This window comes from Ailuropoda melanoleuca, chromosome 3 (assembly GCF_002007445.2).
Source record: "Ailuropoda melanoleuca isolate Jingjing chromosome 3, ASM200744v2, whole genome shotgun sequence".
In the NCBI taxonomy this organism is placed as follows: domain Eukaryota; kingdom Metazoa; phylum Chordata; class Mammalia; order Carnivora; family Ursidae; genus Ailuropoda; species Ailuropoda melanoleuca.
Window position 1 is genome coordinate 122,964,676 of NC_048220.1, and position 20,590 is coordinate 122,985,265.

At 39.9% G+C, this 20,590-nt stretch overlaps 1 protein-coding gene across 7 annotated transcripts in view; it reads left to right on the forward strand.

Moving 5' to 3' along the window:
- Positions 1-20,590, forward strand: part of DROSHA (drosha ribonuclease III) — a 117,755-nt gene that overhangs the window by 22,194 nt on the left and 74,971 nt on the right. For all 7 annotated transcript variants that reach the window (XM_034657054.1, XM_034657056.1, XM_034657059.1 and 4 more), the window contains 6 exons: positions 1,657-1,737; positions 8,012-8,098; positions 11,005-11,091; positions 16,596-16,667; positions 18,232-18,313; positions 19,272-19,346. In XM_034657054.1, the coding sequence (XP_034512945.1) occupies positions 1,657-1,737; positions 8,012-8,098; positions 11,005-11,091; positions 16,596-16,667; positions 18,232-18,313; positions 19,272-19,346 (484 nt within the window). The remainder of the gene's footprint in view (positions 1-1,656; positions 1,738-8,011; positions 8,099-11,004; positions 11,092-16,595; positions 16,668-18,231; positions 18,314-19,271; positions 19,347-20,590) is intronic.

Sequence of the window (20,590 nt, forward strand, 5' to 3'; positions counted from 1 at the left end):
GCCAATCTGCAGTGGGGCTGAGACCCTGGTAAAAGGCAGGAATCTAGGATGTCTGTGTGCTTCTCTGGAAATCAGTGAGCACGAAGCGATTTCTCCACTGACCAGCATTAGGAGTGTGTTGTGACTTTTCAGTGAAGCCCATTACAACTCATTTTGCCAGGTGTTACTTCGGATAATATATATATATTTTTTAAAGATTTTATTTATTAATTTGACATAGACAGCCAGTGAGAGAGGGAACACAAGCAGGGGGAGTGGGAGAGGAAGAAGCAGGCTTCTAGCAAAGGAGCCTGATGTGGGGCTTGACCCCAGAACGCTGGGATCACGCCCTGAGCCGAAGGCAGACGCTTAATGACTGCGCCACCCAGGCGCCCCTACTTTGGATAATATCTTAATGGAATTTTTTTAGGTAGCAGTGTTCTTTCTCTGCTGTGCCACCTGAAGCTTTAGATTTCCCAAAAGGATAAAGGAAGTTATCATTTTTCATCTTAATATTTCTTTCTGAAGTTTTATAGAGACATTTTCATTGGATGTGAGTTACAAATCCCTAGAACTTTAAGGAAACGTGTGTTATGTGTTATAATATGTGTTGTATACCTACACATATATTTTTAGTAAATACAAAGAAAGCGAGAAATGGACCTCCACTTCACCATTCTCCGAACTGATGCTCTGGTCTCTGTTTTGATTCAGTATTACCATTTGTATTGAATGAACTCATGAAACTGGCTCTTAAGGGCCTTCATGATTTTTGACCTCAGTTGTACTGCTTTGGTCTTCTTGCTTTCATAAATGATCCATTCTGTTTAGATGGTTCTCATATCCCTGGGGCATAACTTAGGCTTTCCTCCTTCCCTTTTTTTTTCTCATGTGGTGCCTCATGTAGAATTGCCATCTTTTCTGTCCTGTTCTGCCCTTCACATTTCGTTTCTTTGAAGCCAGTGGTGTGGTATTGCCACATGGACTCTTTCCCTTCTTCTTTAAATTACTATGTAAATTATATGTATGTTATTTCTTTTGTCTAGAATAAATATTTTTTGAACACATGGATCCTGAGTTATTTGTCACCCTCCTTCCCCCCTAATGCTTAGCAGTCGTCTTTCTATCCAAGAGGCATTCAGGAATTATTCACTAATTTTATCATGTGGGTGGATTTCATGGCAGTAAAACGAATTCAGGTGAAAAAACAGACATTGACTCATCTGATTAGCATTGAGTTTCTCGGTTTCTAGTAGCATTTTTCCCCCTCCGCTTTAGATACCTTTAGGTTTCTCTTTTGGAAACATTTAATCTGCAGGTCACCTTCAAAGAATTCTCTGTGTTCCTTCAGGATATAAAATATGCTTTTCTTTTGTGAGTCATTTTTCCTGAAACAAGAAACGGGAGGAACACTGAAATGTGGTAAGGGAAGACGGGGGCAAGCAGTGCACTGACATTGATATTTTCTGCTTGGCTGCACAAATAACTCGGGAATCCAGCGTTGTCATACGGTTTCCCTTTATCAGACAATATAGACAGTCTGCAGCTTTATTGGTTTTGGAACATCCGTTTAATCTTCTAACCGTGACAGCCTCTTCAGAGCTCCCATACTCATGACATTGTGCATGGTGTGGATTTTCCCCCCAATAAAAAAGAATTACATTCTGTTTCTGACAGATGAATGATGGGCCACTCTGCAAATGCAGCGCCAAAGCGAGACGCACAGGAATCAGGCACAGCATTTATCCCGGAGAAGAGGTAACTCATTTGGGTTATTATATTTGTAAGTGCTGAGAAGCCAGAAGTAGACAGATGCTGTTGCTGTTCTTTTCCCGTAAATGAAATAATATCATAAAAATAGTCTTTTTATCTTCCCTAATAGTCTCCGTTACTGATAATTGGAGAAGAAGAGTACTTGGGTTTTGGGAGGTGAAGTGGGGAATGTTATAAAGGAAACTTTAAAAAGTTTTGAAAGATTCATTGTTTAAAACAGGCAGGGTGTATTTAAGGGGATTTTGTTGTTATTGCTATTTTAAATATCTTAAAACTGTACACATGGTAATTTTTTTTCATGCTTTTATTATAAATGGTTATGAATGACCTTGGAAAAATGATCTTACTAAGCTGCTGTAAGGCACATGTTCTCTTTCCTTAGGGGTATACAGGTATATAAGGGTATGCCGTTGTCTTTGTTAGTCTGTGGTCCCCCCTGAACTGTGAGTGGCCCATGGACTGTTTTGCCTGTGTACCCCATCCTCTGGTTCATCAGGGACGCTCCAAATATGTTTGCCTGAATGAGTTGAATACTTTATATCATAGAGTTATACGTAACTGCTCCCTTTCAATTATTTTCCTTCATTTTCCCCCTGCCATCTTTTATTTTTATGTTATTAATCCCAGATTATCACTTAATAGATTCAGCACATTGTTTAAAGATAGTATGTGTAAATCCTTAATTTCTCTGTAAGACTTGTTTGAGACCATAACAATAATGAGAATAAAGACTCTGAGGCAGTGATGGGTATTTTTAACCACTTCCTTGCTTTTACCTCATTTGTCTTTGAGTGTGGGCAAGTGCAGCAAGGAACTGTGCGAGAGGAGCTGCACCTTGTGAGTGTCCACACCTGTGCCTCGGGTGGGGCTCTCTGAAAGCAGGTGCTGCAGTAGAGTTTGTGGTATGAGATGTTTCATAGGGATTAGGCAAGAAGAGAGTGGAGGCAGGATTGAGCAGAGGGACCCCCTGCGATGAGTCTCATAAAGCCAGAATTATTAGAATTGTCTTGCATCAGGCTGGCATAGCGTTCACACCCTCTTTGCCCCCTGTCCCCAGAGTGGGCTGCCCTGGGAAGGGCATGATCTTGGGGAAGGGGGCTCTCTAGCAGAGGCTGACCCCGAAGGAGGTGGTGGCTATAGGCTGTCTGCTCTCTCCATGACTGGGCAGCAGGCCCTTCCTTGAAGGAAGATCTGGGTGGATGGCTGTGCTGGCTGAGGACTGGTGGGAGTACATGTTTATTCCCGTGAGAGCAAACTTCTGGCCCTTTTCAAGATGGATGGGGTCTATGTAGCCAACTACATACTAAGTGGCAGGTTGGTCTCCTCAAGGAATGGTGCCATTTTGGGGGTCCATCTTTGCTCATCGTAGATGACCTGTTGGATGTTCAGTATTGGCAGTTAGCTAAGCCTCGGTAAGTCAGGTCCATGCTGTTGGGCTCATGTGAAGCCTCCGTCTGTGCTACTGTGGCCACTTCATTCATGTGCCCAGACTGTCAGCTCTGGGTGGCTGATGATTGAGGCTTGTCTGACCCCATCTGGCTGACCCCATCTGGCTGAGTCATTTTGTCAATGAGATGGTTAGTATCTCCTCCATGGTGTGTGCTCTCCATCGTACACCCACATGTGATACAGAGATTATCCCTTTCACTCCCACTTGTTCACCCACACGTCTACCCCAAGACCTTTTTTTTTTAATTTTTAAAAAATTGTTAAGTAATCTCTACACCCACTGTGGGAGTCGAACTCACAACCCCGAGATTGAGAGTCACATGCTCCACCGACTGAGCCAGCCAGGCTCCCCTACCCCAAGACATTCTTATCCCTGATCTTCCAATCTTTTTCCTTCTAGGCCTCTGACCAGCTGGCATGGCCACTTGCTTCTGCCATGAGTCCATCTGTATTCTAACCTCAGGCTACTTCTCTTTCCACACAAAGTGGATGACCAGGTACATTGCCTGAAACTCTGCTCACTGGAAAGACTTTCCCTCATCGCTGTCTTTCAGATTCCTTCTGAATGAGGCTGCAGCACAGTCCGTCTTTGGCTTGCTCCCCCATCCCTGACTGACTCATTTGCAAACCAAGCTTGGCCTTTTCCCTCTGCTTTCATCCTTCCATCCTTGGTTGTCAGCTGAGGGAGGGTGCTGGTGCGACAGTGGTGGGCCACCTGCTCCTGCAGCTTGTTCGGGTCTGCTGCTCCTATGTGTGCCTGATTCTGGATGTACAGACCTCCATCTTATGGTGGATTGTTGCTGGTCCCTTCCAGACTTCTGCCTGGATGAGACTGACAGAACCCAGCTTGTGATGGGCAGTTCAGCCACATGCCTGTTTCTGTCCCTTGGCTGTGCCTTCCATGTCTCCCAGGGCCCGGTAGCACACTGGTGGTTTTTCAGAGGCATATAATTCTTCATTATAGATGGCATGCCTTTGCTCCAGAACACCAGATACCAGCATTGTGATTCTCCCAGTGTGGCCACAGACTCCCCTCAGCATCTTTTCCCACCAGCGATGTAGGATTTGCTGAATTACGTGGCCCCTACAGCAGGGCTGCTCGCACTACAGCTTGGAACCGCTGCAGCCTTTCTCACTGGAACCACACTCACAGCCGGCAGCGTTCTGCACCACTCTAGGAATGGGCTGGAACAGTGTTCCTAGGTGGGGATTATACTGCCTCCCGAAGAGGCCCGCCTGGTGTTGTGCTTTCTTCTTCATTGTAGGAGGTGGAAGAGTCAGTGATTTGTGTTTTATTGTGGACTCATGTCTTGGCACTCAGATCCCTGGCTCTTAAAAATGGTGTGGCTGTGGTAGGCCCCTGAATCTTTGTAGGTGTCTCTCTCACCCTCTGGAGCATGCATGCTTTGCCAAGGCTTTTAGTTTGATAAACATCATGCCACAGATTCAGTGGAGCATGATAATGTCCTGCAGTATGTCCAGAAGGTCGAGAGCTCCTTGGACTCTTGGGACAGTGAGTGGGAGAGTTAATACAGCAGCCTGGCAGCAAAATTGTAAACGTTGTCTTTTCTATGCGAATGAACATAGTATGTGAACCATTTCTTTATCCTCATTCTGTTTGGGATGGAAAAGAATACATTCAGCAAATCAGTTGCTGTTCACTCTGAACCCGAGGTCTTATTAATCTGCTCTAAACTGTAGCCTCTGGCACAGCTGGGGCAGTCAAAGCTACTGCTTGGTTGAGCTTGTGGTAGTCTGTATTATCCTGCAGGATCTATTTGTTTTTTTTTTTTTCCGGAAGCCAGATTGGTGAATTAAAGATACGATAAAGACTGTCACTCCTGGGTGTTTTGGATCCTTAAGGATGGCAATAATCTACACCATCATCCCCATAGTGATCCTGGTTTTGATGCCTGTGTCGGGGATGATGGTAATTTCAGTGGCTTCTGCTTGACCTTTTCCATTGTGATGGCTCTTACTCCACAGAATAAGGATCCAATGTGGGGTGGTGCCATCTAGCAATTTTGTCAATTTGGAGACCAGGGAAAATGCCCACTGGGCAGATCTGTGGACTCGGGACCTACTGTAAACCAGACCTTGACTGGGATTCCTTTTTTTTTTTACCTTGACTTTGTATCACCAACTCTAATGTGTACCAAGGTGATGTATGCAGTCTCCTCCGAGTATCAGTGCTGGTTCAGATGCTGTGTCCAATACTGCTTGAACACTCTCCGTTCCCCTTTCCCCAATGCACAGTTTTTTGGGTAAATGGCCATAGGCCTCTATGGGGGAGGACAGGGTTGTCATGACCATTTTTGCTTGCAGTGGTTTAGGGCCCTTCCTACTGTAGGTCTGGAACTGGGAAAGGGATCATGACTGTTTATTGGAGCAACCTACCTCCAGCTGCTTGGTTAACCATTCTTGATTTCTTCTATTGGTACAAACTGAGTATTACTCTTGTCAGCTACTCAGTTATTTTACCTAAGGATACTGTGTCCTATGAACTACTTCCATGACTTTTTGTGGGCTAGACGCCTTTAGTTGCCACTTTGATCTTGCTGGTTATGATGATACTGTGAGACCTGGCTTCTAATAATTAGTCCCACCGTCTTGCCTCCCTTGTTTCAGAGTCCTGTCACCCCCACTGCTGTCAGCAAGCTCTGCTCTGTGACCGCCTCTCTTGCAGTCAGCCCTGGCCTGCAGAGGAGGCCACCACTGATCTTCCTAGTGAGGCTGGTGTCCCTTCCCCAACACATTCCTTTCGGCCCCTAGGAGATGGCCTTTGGCATGTCCTCTGGGCCTTCCCATGGAATATGATAATCTAGTATATTTTTCAGTCGCAGATATTATATCCATTCTAATGTGCCCACTTCCTGACTCTGAATTACTTCTTTTCTGTCATGGCAATTTTGGTATTTTAACTACACTCATCATGGGCTGTTGCTTTTTCATGTTTTAGGAGACATCCTAGCAGGGAGTCCCTGGCATCTGGTGTCCCTGAATCCTGAATGCTCTCAAGTCAATGAACTCTTCTCTAACCACTTCTGTGTTCTGGCCCTTTTGGTCTAGCACTATGAGCATCCAGTCTTGTGCAGATTCCTGCTGATGGCACGTGCTAGCTAGTTCTTACAGTTCCTTTGGGATATAATCTCTTCTCGTAGCACCTCCTCAGCTGGGTTATGCTGTGAAGTGACCCCAATTATAGGTCTGTTGACCAGGAGGGGAGACTGATTGTGGGGAGGCAGTGTTGCCTTGCAGGGTCTTCCGTTGCCTTCAGACACAGGTGAGTAATTGCTCTTAATAGACAGGGTTGGGCCACCTCTGAGGAGATGGAAGGTTTCGAGGAGTCTGGGGAGTTAAAACCTGTATGTCTTCATCTCAGATTTCCAAGTCTTGTGCCTTGGCATAACAGATCTACGCTGGTTGGCCGTTAATTGTCTCTAAGGTCCACCCATCTCTGACCCTGGGTTTGGTATTGGCAATGCAGGGGACAGCTTCTTTGTGTGTCTCTAGCATTTCGTCTGGCTTCCATTTGCCTTTCCTCCCCCTCTCCTGTTACATTTCTGTGGAGCAGTGGTTCTCCAGGTATCTGCTTCATCTGGGAACTCGTTAGAAATGCAGGTTCTCAGCCTGCTTCATCTGCTGAATCAGAAACCCTGGGGGTGGGGAGCAAGCAGTCTGAGATTTAGCAAGCCCTCTAGTGATTTCAAGGCACACTAAAGTTTGAGAGACATGTTAGAACATCAGTGGTGCTTAGCAACAGCCATCTATCCCGTCATCCTGATAGCACACATTCTCTCATAGTCTTAAATACCTGGTACACTGCACCTGCTTCCACTGGTACACCCTCCTGATTCACCATCTTTGAAAGTTTTCAGTTGGTCTGCCATCTGGTGCCAGGGACTCCATCTACCACCATGATGGGGTCCTCATTGTCAGTGGGTGATAAGTGATTTCAGTTCCAAAATCCTGTCTTATCTCCTGGTTTCTTGGATCATTCCTGGAGCTACACACTGCATTCTCCGGAAGCAGATGCTAAGATGAAGTTTGGGTGTCTGATGTTTCTTAGGGAACTTCACCTGTGAGAGGAGGAATGTGTAAGCAGGACTGGACAGAGGGATCAGTTGAACTATGAGTCAGCCCCAGCAAAGCCCCCATCAATCTGGTGGTGATCCAAGGAAGGAGAGCAAAAAAAGCATCAGTTGCTGTTTTCCTTTTCCCAATTTGAACTCCATGTATAATCTGTTCTGCCACCTCCATGTATAATCTGTCCTTCATCTCTGGTCCCTTCTTTTTTTACTGAGCATATTTGATCCTTTCACTGTTCCCCCCCACCCCGATCAAAACCTGCTACTACTTTTGAGATTTTTCCTTTTTTTTTTTTTTTTTAGCATATTGGGAGTTTAGCCAAAGGTCAAAAAATATTGTGTTATGTTACAAATAGAAGGAAGATAGTCATAGAAATTAAGATCTAGAAAGATCTTCATGTTGTCTGAACCCTTTGTATTGCATGCATATGAGGAAATAGGTTGAGGCCTGGTAACCAGCTGGTCCTGTTTTATTCATCTAGTTAATGGTACTGTTCTTCCTACCAACCTGTGAAGGAACACACATAAAACCTCTTTTGTCAGATGTGAATCTAGAAATACAGTCTGTTTTTAAATAAAAATATTTTGCTACTTTACTTTTTTATTCCATTTTTATTTTATTTAATTTATTTTTTTTCTTATTTTAATGTTTTTTTATTATTTTATGTTAGTCACCATACAGTTACTTTACTTTTAAACTCGCTTTTGTTTTCCTCCCTCAGGCCATCAAGCCCTGTCGTCCCATGACCAACAACGCTGGCAGACTTTTCCACTATCGAATTACAGTCTCCCCTCCTACAAATTTTTTGGTAAGTTCCTAACAAAATCAGATTTCATTTATTTTAAAATGGAAATAGGTTGGATGTGTACAAATAGGTTAAAATGTGAATAGGCTCAATACTGATTCTGTTTTTAAATTTTCTTTAAAAAAATTTTTATTTTTATGTTGATAAAATTAGCCTGTATCATAATGACTCTTATTTTGCTTCCTTTCACTATACTACTTTCTGTACCTTTTTTCAGTTACGTTGTCAGTACCTCATAGTAGCCACGTTGATGATAGCCATTACTTTTGGAGCTATTCATTGGAACTGTGGAGTTGGAAAAATGTGTAGAACACTTTCTTATCTCTTAAAAATCAGTGAATAACTAATATATTCTCTAGTGACCCAATCAAGAAGGTCTGTTGTATTTATGACAGTAATAATAATATGTAATATTTGTTGACTGTGGTACCTGGCACCACTCTGAATGTTTAACAGGTATTAACTTATTTTTCACAACAAACTGATGAAGGAGAATTATAATCCCCACTATACAGAGGGGGCAGTAATCTGTGTTTTACAAATAAGGTTAAGTAACTTGCTTAAGATTGTTCAGGTAGTAAGTGGCAGAGTGGGGATTTAAACCTAGACGGTGTGACTGTAATGTGCATGACTGTCTGCTATTCCACTATGCTCCCTTGTTTGTCACAGTGCAAAGTTATTAATTCTATTACTCCTATCATCGAGAGATTTCAATTTCAAAATTAGATTGTTAGTAATGACAAATTTAAACAACTTTATCAAGTTATCATTCATATACCATAAAATTCACACATTTAAAGTGTTTATTTTCATGATATAATTCTTTTCATAGGATTGTGAAACTATCACCACAATCTAATTTTAGAGCATTGTCATCATCCATGCTCAAAAGAAACACTGTACTCATTAGCAGTCAGTTCTTTCATATCCGTCAGCCTTCAACAACTAAGATACTTTCTGTCTCCATCATTAGCCTGTTCTAGATATTTCATATGAATGGGATCATAGAAGGTGTGATCTTTTTAGCTTCTTTCACTCAGCATGATGTTTTTAAGATTCATCCATGTTGTAACATATAACTTTATTCCTTTTTTTTAAAGATTTTATTTATTTATTTGTCAGAGAGAGAGCACAAAGCAGGGGGAGCAGCAAGCAGAGGGAGGGGCAGCCTTCCCCTTGAGCAGGGAGCCCAGTGCAGGACTTGATCCCAGGACCCTGGGATCATGACCTGAACCAAAGGTGGATGCTTAACCAACTGAGCCACCCAGGCGTCCCAGACTTTATTCCTTCTTATGGACAAATAATATTCCCTTGTGTAGATGTACTATATCTATCCATTTATTAAGTTGATGAACATTTGGGTAGTCTCCACTTTTAGGCTCTTATGAATAATGCTGCTGTGAATGTTTGTGTAGAAGTTTCTGTGTGGATGTATGTTATTATTTCTCTTGGGTATAAACCTAGGCCTGGAGTTGCTGGATCGTGTGGTAACTCTGTGTTTAATATTTTGAGGAACTTCCAAACTGTTTCCCGAAGTGTCTGTACCTTATTATTTTGTCAGAAGTTCTTTTCATTATATTTAATTTACACTAGCTTTATTTAGAGTTATTCAAATAGAAAGTAACAGTAATATTGGCAAAACAACTAATGTACATGTGGGTATTCTTTAGCGCCTTCCTGCAGTTCTTCATATATATATATATATAACCTTTAAAAGAATAATGTTTAATACCTGTGTTAAAAACCTGCATTTTTTGGGGTGCCTTGGTGGCCCAATCGGTTAAGCATCTGCCTTTGGCTCAGGTCATATTCCGGAGTTCCAGGATAGAACCCCAAGTCAGGCTCCCTGCTTAGCGGGGAGTCTGCTTCTCCCTCTCCCTCTGCCCCTCCCCCTGCTCATGCTCTCTCTCTCTCGCTCACTTTCTGAAATAAATAAAATCTTTTTTAAAAAAGTGTCTTTTAGGTTACCAGTCTTGATAATTAGTTCCCTATTTAGCATTTAGTATTAAAAATGGTGGTCTATGAGAATAGCATAAGGAAGAGAATCCCATATGCTTAGATTAACATTTGTATGTTTTAACTACAGATTAAATTTTCAGATAATTAAGATTTTTGACATTATGTGGGAATTGATTTGTTCCCATTATGTGGGAATTGATTTGTTGCCGTACGTGGTGGGGTGGCTTCTGTTTGGAGGTCCTGGGAATGGAACGGTAAGGGGTTGAGCCTCTGGCACCCTGAGGCCTTTCAGGGCCTTCCAAGCTGTGGCTGGTCTTGACTGTCATGATGCTGAGTCTTTTTCCACTTTTAGCTTTGAGTTGACTGTGCTGTTATCTTGTTCTTGTTAGGACTTTCGTTAGTTCAGGAATACAGTTCAGTAAGAATAGATCTGATAGTATTGTGGGATGAAATAAAACAAGTTCCTAGAAAATGAAGCCATATAGCCTTTTTTCCCTTTATGACACCCATAATAAACATTCTTTTTTTTTTTTTTTTAAGATTTTATTTATTTATTCAACAGAGATAGAGACAGCCAGCGAGAGGGAACACAAGCAGGGGGAGTGGGAGAGGAAGAAGCAGGCTCATAGCAGAAGAGCCTGATGTGGGGCTTGATCCCATAACGCTGGGATCACGCCCTGAGCCGAAGGCAGACGCTTAACCGCTGTGCCACCCAGGCGCCCCCATAATAAGCATTCTTGATGGTCTCAATATGTAAATATTACTGAAGCCAGAGAATTCGACCTAAAATTAAACTTTTGTATAAAGTTCTCCCTGGTAGTTCAGAAAAATGTTCATGGAGCCTATAGAGTCCATACATTTCTCTTCTTGGTACCTTTGTGTTCTGATGGATTTCTGTACATGCAAATCATGTTCTTAAATTCATGCTTTGTGTTTCTTCTTGCTTTTAGACTGATAGGCCAACTGTGATAGAATATGATGATCATGAGTATATCTTTGAAGGATTTTCTATGTTTGCACATGCCCCGCTGACCAATGTAAGTATGTGCTGATTGGCTGGCTTTCTCCTTTTCTATACTCTCTTCCTTCCCTTCATTCTTTGTTTCTAAAAGTCAAAATAAATTTCTTTTCTTCTGACTTGTAATTAACATTTACTTTGTGTCCCTCTGCCTGAGCTGCAGGAAGTCTGTGGCGTGTGTCAGGTGGGGGTGTGACATCTGTGCTAATGAGTCACAGGTTTGGTCCACATTAAATGGTGTAAGTAAACATGTGTTAGAATAACATTTTGAGAGTGTGAAAGATTGAAAAAGAAGGATAAACTGTGGAATAATGTGTCAAAGCTATTTTGGGTTGGGTGTCCTTCAAAAGAAAGTTGGAAAGTTTTAAGGAGCAGGTATTATCTAGTGTCTGAGCAGTAGGAAAAGAGCTGTGTTTGGGACATCTGCAGCTGGCATTAATTTCCTACATTTTTCTGCTTTCGAATCCCAGGACAACATCTTCTTTAAGAGATTTTGTCTGACGTAGACATCTGTGATATTTTTATGTAGGTATTAAAGTTGCTTTGTTGGTAATTGGTTCAAATAGAAGTTCTGTATCTGTGAGTCAAAATCTTACTGTCTCAAAGCGAACAGTCTTGGGAATTGTGTTACTTATTCTGTACTGTAGCTGGACACAGAGTAGAATTTGCTGGCAGCTCAGACTATACTTCACCCAGTCTGAGTGCTGTCAGAGAACTTATGAAATTACAGCTGTGGCATATCTACGTAAAAATAGTGTTCTTTAATCCTTTTTGAGTTGTTTATAAGAAATTACATCCTCAGTTTTAAAAGTTATGTAAGTGCTGTTTACTCAAAACTGAAATTCTGTTCCAGTGGAGAGTAAAGAATAAAATTTTGGCCTGACCTTGTTCCTTTCTTTCATTCTTTTTCTCTTTATAAGTAGACATGATTCTATAGTAGTGGTACTAATTTAAAACAAATTGTCGTCTTAATGGAATTTTCCTTATTCCACAATATATTTTATCCTAGAGAATTTTTTTTGGAAGGGGATGACATTCTAAATATAAAAATAAAATTGTTTGATAATACACATTGCCTCTACCTCCAGCGTGGACCATAATATAGAAAAGGGCATAATATTGGACCATGCTTTTTTTTGAGATATAATTGACATATACCATCATATTAATTCCAGGTATACAGTGTAATAATGATTGAACATTTGTACATAGTGCGAAATGATCACCACAGTAAGTCTAGTAACATCCAGTACTACACATAGCTACAGAATTTTATATTGGACCGTTCTTTAGCAGTCTTTATGAAAAGGCACTAAGAGGTTTTGAATTTTGGTGGTTTCTTCACTTTTTTTTTCTTTCTTTTTTTTTTTTTTTTTTAAATGTCTCAGGCACTCAAATCCTTTGTTACACCAAACTTCAGAGTCTCAGAGTGGGAAAGACCATTGGAGGCCCTCTAGTCCAGCTCTTCCCATGTAATGCATTTCTTTCTCTTTTCCTCAGTGGGCTTGCAAATATAAATAGTTTAGTTACCATGAAAATATTTAAAATTATCTCTTATTTCCTTAGAAGTAATATGGATCTCATTTAACTTTTAGGATCACCTTAATCAAAGAAGGAAAGCATGTGGCTTCAGAGAGACCAGGGTTTAAGCAGTAGTGAATTCCACTTACCAGCTGTATGATTTGACATTTCAATCTCTATAATCCTTGATTTTCTCATCTGTAAGATAGAGGTGTTGTAGCAGTCTTACTGGTTTTTGTGAAAAATAAATGAGATGACACATGAAAAGTGTTTGTCATGGTTTTTGGCATACATGTTGCCATTTCTTATTTTGGATAAGATGTCAGACAGACCTGGGTTTGTGTCTTCTCATTCTTCTTCTTTTTTTTTTTTTAACCAATTCTTAGTATTTATGTGACCTTGGAGGAGTGATTCTTTGAGCTTTATTTAAAGCCTGTCAGCACAAGGTTTGGCACTGAGAGGCTGCTAATACTCAATTAATTGCAGTTGTTACTGTTATAAAATAAAAGATAGGACTGAAAATTCCTGGCTTCAGCATATATTTTATATAAATACTCAAGTTCTCCAAATTTGAGAACTTCACTCTGTAATGAGAAGATAAGCCTCATCATTTATGTTAGAGATGTTGATAAAATAAATCGAGTTTTAAGCTGAATGTTGTACAGTTCATAGGGATTAGATCCATCAAAGGCCTCTTGAATTTGCAATAGCCTCCCAGAAAAAGAATTATTAAATTGCTTTACTGATCTGATTCATTTTCTTGGTAGAGAGAGCATATCAGCAAGAAGGGCATGCAAATGATGGTAATGTTAGAATCTCAGCCAATCTAGTTCTGACAAGTTTTCTTAAGATCTTCTTGAATTGAAGCGGATTGAAAGCCTTGTTGGCTAAGTATAGAGCATTTGGGAGCATTTTATCCTTTTATACAGCACATTTGCTATTACTTAGGATACCTGATGTAAGGACTTTGACAACATAACTAAAGTTATAAAGATACGTGTATTAGATGCATAATATCTTATCCTGTCCTCAAAAGCACAAGAAAACCCCTGCTTTTAGATGGCTTTCCATTTCCAGTGGCCTCACTGCCCTGGATTTAGCCATTCAGCACCTGGAAGTAGTAGGGTTAGAATGTAGAAGTTTAGGGAGGGTTCTTTGTTTCTTAATGGTAGGACGAAATAAGAGTTAATGTCAGTATTCAAACAAGTGTTAAGAAATGGTAGGCATTTATATTATTTGATTGACCATTGACCTTTAAGTAAATGGAGCTTGCCATATGTAGAAAAATGACAAGTTCTCTTTGAGTCTTATTTGAGAAATAAAAGTGAATAGAAAAGATCTTGCTTTTCCAGATTTTTCTATCTCAGAAGGGCTTTGGTGGTATGGATGAGAGCCCAAAAGAAAATAAGGTATATATAAGAGAAGAGCTCAAAGAAAGAATCCCAGAAAGGGATTTTAGTTGAAATGATATGGGGAAAGAACTGCCCTTGCATAAGTCATCTAGCAGAGTTGCTTTTGTGCGTGGTAGAAGGAATAACTTTTGTTCTTTCTTTGTCTGCCTCTTGATTTCCCAACGGCGCTGGTCCTTTTTTCTTCTGGGTGCTTTCTTCTGAGTAATACAGTCTCACCGACAGATTTTTCTTTTGTGTGTCTTCTGCTCCCCAGTCTCACCGACAGATTTTCCTTCTGTGTGTCTTCTGCTCACCACCAAATTGATGTTTATAGCTATGACATGGCTCTGTGCTCCACACTCACATTTCATATTGCCTTTTGGACATACCCACCTTGACATCCCCTCAAGTACTTCACCTTCAACCTGTGCAAAACTGATCTTATCCTCTTCCTTGCATATTGAATTTGAGGTACTTGGGGGACACCCTATGAATTTCTTTGTATTAATGCCATTGTGATTTATCTTGTCATTAGACCAGAAATCTAGAAATTTTTCTCTCTTCTTTCTTGACTTTCACTTCCACATCAGCATGGTCAGTGTATATTTCAGTAACATCTCCCATGTTTAAAATTTGCCCTCTTACTTCCAGTCTTCTCTTCATTTGGCTCCTGGGCTATTTCATCAGACTCAGTCTGGTCTTCTGGTCTCTTGCCTTGCTCTACTATAAACCATTCCCACACTGTTTACAGAGCAGCCCATTCAAAATATAAACTATGATAGTCTCTCACTTAAAGTACTTGGGTGACTTCGCATGCCGTAAGGACAAGCCCTTGTTCCTTATTGTGGTTTATACGGTCTGCATCACATAGTTCATGCTTTTCTTGTCTAGAACCTCCTTGCTTCTCTCTCTCCGTGTATATTTCACTCCTGAACAGCTAAAAGACTTGGTCTTCTCTCAGCTCCCTATTCTCTGTCTTGCTAGAAAGACTGTTCTTTCCCAACTTAATTCTTCTGGATGACCTGGAAAATTTCTCCCCATTTTGAAGACTCAACTCAAATGTTACCTCCTCTTTGGTTCTTTTGTACTTTATACTTTTTTGTTTGCTTATTTGTTTTTAATTGCACTTACTACGTTATATACATTATATTTTATTTTTATTTGTTTACATGCCTGTCTTCCTCTTTAGATACTTACCTTTTAAAAAAAGGTAGGGGCTGTGGCTTATTTTAGAGTAATTACGGACCTAACACAGGTTGTTGGCAAAGGATAGGTATTTAAAAGTATGAATAATACACAAATTTGGAATTCTCAAATATTTTTATATGATTATAGGAATGAAGAACTTAAAAATAATTGTGGCCTTAGTATATAACTTCAGTTCATTTAGAACTCATTACCACAAGGTTGAAAATGGATTTCTTATTAAAGTTAATTAAAAATTTCACTCAAATTAGTCACTATCCTTAAAAAAAAAAATGAAAAAGCACCAGAGAACTAAACTTCATTTCTGAAAAAAAGATTTCCAGTAGATGGCATTATAAGACTGTTTTTGTTTTTCTTACCATTCTTTTTGCTAGTAGAATTAAAGTTTGTTTCTTTCTGAGTGCTGTGGTTTGTAAAAACGATTATATCTATATAAAATCATCTTATGGACAGATTGAATGGCCAGAAAAGCCTACTTAACACATCTCTAGGCTTCTGAGTCTATTCTTTGCTCCAGCTCGTCTGCTAAGCCACTTCAGTAATCTCACACCTTCCCTCTCATTCCTTCCTTCATTGAAAAATACACTTATGGAAAACCTGTTATGTGTAGGCACTAGGCTAGTGTCTGATGACCGAACAAGATGTGGATTTATTTCATCTGGGCTTCCTCCATTTTCACACAGACCATGAGTATCAGAACACATAATGAGAGGTGTATACTCTAGCGGCTCAGAGCTGTGGTCTAGAGCAAGATTTTCTTATTACCAGCTACCTTAGGCAAGGTACCTGGTGCCTCTGTCTTAGTTTCCTCCACTGTACAATGGGGGTAATAGTTTTGCGTATCTTATGGGTGTGGTTTCATTCGTGACAATAGGTGAAGCAGCACAACAGCGCCTGCTCAGTAAGTGTGAGCCATTATTAGTGTTATTACCATGGTTGCTTTTGCTCCAGAGCCAGAGGGACAGCCTGAGTTCCGTGCACTTCGGTGACTTATGAATCTATAACTGTTGTTATGTCTTCCTGCTATCCCTGATTGACTTGAAGAGCTAAAGATTCTGAAAGATTTAAAAAACCTGAGAAAAATGTTTAATTGTGGTTTTATCAGTACTTTAGAGTGATATGTTTGGTTTTAGTGGGTTCTTATGTTTGTGTTGCTGCTGCTAATACAGTTAATTAAGCACCAACATTATGCAGGTTTCCTCTAGAAGCCGGGCTAGCTGGGTTCTTGCTGTTAAAGTCCTGCAGTTGTGTCAAAGTTTTGTGTACAGTACTGTTAGCGGCTTGGATTCAAGTGAAACCTTCTCATTTGGTTCATGCATGGCCTTATGGGTCAGAGAGCAAATACATGTGCACTGGGAGCCTGCAGGAGGGTACTGTAGAACTGAACCTCTCATTCTTATTGCAGATTCCACTGTGTAAAGTAATCAGGTTCAACATAGACTACACAATTCATTTCATTGAGGAGATGATGCCTGAGGTAAGAGAAAAGATTATCTAACAGCCTGATGTAGTTTGCTCTTTTTGCTTATTTCACACTTAAGTCTTTAAACCATTGAACTTGGCCAGCTCTGGCTATTTGCCATAGGAATGCCCCCACAGAGTGGTGTTTGCTGTTGAAAGGGTCAGTGAGCTGTAGTTCTAGGAGCAAGGTTAAAATTTGGGTCATTTTTCAACTTCTGTTAGCCTGTTTTTAAAGTTACTTCTCGTGTTGCATCTGCTGATATTAACATTACATCTGTTTCCAGTTTGTTTTGGGTAGGGGACAGATTCTGGTTACTGGTCATTATCAGAGGGGAAATTAGAACAGTGAAACCGAATCTGATAGCTGTTGGAATAATCTTACTCATTATCTCCAGTGACAAGATCAATGCTTGGTTCATTTTTCTTGCCATATATTTACATATTTTTCCTAATTGTTTTTCATTGCGGTTGCTCAGCAGCAGATTTATCTAAATACGTGCAAGAGGTTTAAAATTCCAAAACAAGATTAATGTGAATCTCAGAATGATTCATTGCCTGATCTTGAATTTAGTGGTGTCAACAAATCACACTGAGAAATAACAACTAGACAGCAAACAAGCTTGTGCACTTAACATTTGTTGAGTCGGGGTCAATTTCCTGAGCCCCTGGCTCTTCTTGCAAACCTTGTTTAACAGTGAAGCTCTGTCATGGGCAATGGAGCACTGAGGGGGATTGATGAGCGTGACACACATGCTTAGTTGGCACCTGTTTCATTCTGAGCAAGTCCTGGTAATTCTACCTGTCTTTCAAAAAGAATTAAAGAGAAAGGGCCGCCCCTTCATTCTCCAGCTTAGAAGGGCTTTTTTGCTTCCTTTTGATTTTTAAGGTCATAAGCCTTCATTTGCTATTGTAAAAGTTGATGACTTCTGGCGTGATCTCACACAGGGTGATTTATGAACCCTGAGCAAGACAAGTAGGAGGAAGAATTATGAGACAAGTCTCATTTGTAAATATATCATCTGTTAAGCTTGTTTACAGGAGAAATTTTGGTACAAAGCTTTGTAGTTTTTCTTAGCCCTCTATTTGCCTTCATTAGGAATTTGAACTTTTTTGGCACAAAAGACCTCTTTTTTATGGTAACTATAATGGTGATTCTGGGTGTGTTCCAAGGGTGAGGGTGAGCAGGGGTTGGGTGGTGGGACAAACCTATTAGACCCCACCAGTGTGTGTGTGTGTGTGTAGTTTGAATTAACAAAAAGTCCCCAGGAAATTCTAATTCTGAGATTTAATAGGCTAGAAAAATATAATGAGATTTTCATTTTTGAATTTCACATCATTTTGTTTGTATGTTTGAGAGGGCTGAGTTTACAGTTTTGTAGGAATCCTAATGACATTATTGCCTACTTCATTTATGTCTCAAGCCAATCAGCTGTTGGAGGACAGTGGAATTCTTAGGAAATTACATGGTTTAAATGTAGTTTTAATACACACTTTTTAAGATACTTGGCTAGAACAAGTGGAACCTTCAGTGCATATACATTTGCAGTACTATAGTAATTTGATTTTGGTTTATTTTTCAGAATTTTTGTGTGAAAGGACTTGAACTCTTTTCATTATTCCTGTTCAGAGATATTTTGGAATTGTATGACTGGAATCTTAAAGGTAAATAACAAGATTTAAAGAGAAGTGTAATGCTTATAGAAGAACATTGTAGTATATATGAAAGCTTCTAACAGTGGGGAGACAGTTGAAATTCCCTTTATTTTTTAAATACCCAGGGGAAAGTATGTTATTCATAGGAATACTTGCTATCATTTGACGTGAATAAGTCCTTATGGGTCTTATTTAAAATTTTAATACAATTTGACAGTGTTCCTTACCTAAGATTACCATTATCCATTACCTAACTGATAAAAGATGGTATCAGTTAGTATGAGTAACTACCTTGGTTTATGTACACTAGGGAAAATCTCAGTAGTTAATATTTTAAATCTATTGAACTTTACTGTAATAAACTTCTTCCAAGATGACAGTTTTTTAAAACAGAACTTCAGTTAGCCTTCAAAACACACATATACACTCTGAGCTACATCAGTTCAAACTTGGTTCTTAGGTAATTGTTCATTCCTTTGGAAGTGTTTGTATTCCAGCAGACATTGACTTATTTATTTTTAAAACAGTGTATTGATGAATGGCTTTTCAGACCAAGTTTTTAATAGGATTGTTTCTTTTCCCCCCAGTGATATTGATTAAAATAGAAAAGAATTAAAACACGAGCATACTATATCACGCAATAGTTCAACCATAACAAAAATCTTTGTATTTGTGGACTTCTAAAAAAAGTTTTACTGCATGTGTCGTATACAGGGTATATCCGTAGGGCCTTTATTCTCCTCTGACTTTGGGTAGTCCCCTCACTGCAGTCTTCATGGGATGTTTGTGGCAGTTATCACATGATTGATTTAACTGTTGGGGAGAAGAGGGGTGGTGTTTTTTATGTCCCTACTTCTCCGGTGGTGTTTCTTTGCGGTTATCATAAATCTTAGGAATTAAGCCACAGTGTTTGTTTTCTAAGACTGTTTTATTTATTTTTTCTTTCCTTTTCACTTGTTTGCTTTAGGCCCTTTGTTTGAAGACAGTCCTCCCTGCTGCCCAAGATTTCATTTCATGCCACGTTTTGTGAGATTTCTTCCAGGTAAATCTTTTGGCTTGTCAGTGACCCAGTAAGATAGTACATCTGAAAATAAGCCTGCCATTCTCTTTTTAATCTGTAGGGACAACTTCCCACTTCAGACACTGTTAATTATCTACTTCTCAGGTCAGGGATGAAATGTAAAATTATACACTCTGATTTGTACCCCTGTGTAGTTTATGGTAGCCCCAAATTAGATGAGCAATGGGACAAATGATTTATAAATTTTGAAAATCTACTTGATAAAATATCATGCAAGTATTAAAAGTAACATGGAAAAATGTCGTTCTAAAAAATGCATATAGTTAATTAGAAAATAATTAGCATAAAATTTTATGTGCAGTGTAATTATAACTACACTAAAAATTACTGCAATAGGTATATTAATGTAGCGGTATTACTGGTGGTTTTTTCCTATTTTTTGACACATCCACTTTATAGTAAAAAAATAAGTTATTTTCTCACTAATTAAAATATATAAGTAAATATATTATTTTTGTTTTTTTAAAGCAGTAATTTAAGTTTAAAAATTTTTTAAAAGTCTAGCTGTGAGATATGGTATTATATTTTGTGTTTTTAAAAATGGCTGGGTTTTATGAAATCTTTGGACGCCTTTTAGTTTGCAGAATCTTCACGTAAATGAATTCATCCCTAGAATCTCTGGCATCTCACTTTCTGGTGACATCTTTGTATTCCTCCAACCTCTCATGCCCTAGTCCCTTTGCTTCTCCTTGAATTTTCCCCATTTTCCCTGTGTGCAGCTACCTTTCTTTGCTTTCTCACTTAAGTCTTGTGCTCTGACTTCTGTCTCTCAGCTCTAGTGACCTCAGCCCCTTGTGCCAACCACCACCTTCCGTTGAAATGTAAATTTGGCCATTTGCTGCTTCTTGTCCTGTTTCTGGGCCACTCAGTGATACTGGGGAAAAAACAATTAGCTGCTGCGATAAATCTGTGGTCAGCTGGGGAGCTTTTCAAAATGTAAAATGTAATATATTGCTCACATGTCAGCAATCAGCTCTGTGTCAAGCTCTCCTTCTCATGCCTCTGGAGACCTTGCCTCCCCCATGCCTCAGAACCCTGGTTTGAGCCTGTCAGACCTTGGTCCATTCACAGTCTGGCTTTGCTTAGGCACCCCACTCCCTCTAACCCCCACCCTGCTGCAGCTGCTGATGCCAAAGCTAGACTCCCAAAGGCCACATCCAGTGGACACGCTCCAGTTTCGGTCTCTTCCCTGATTTGGAACCTGG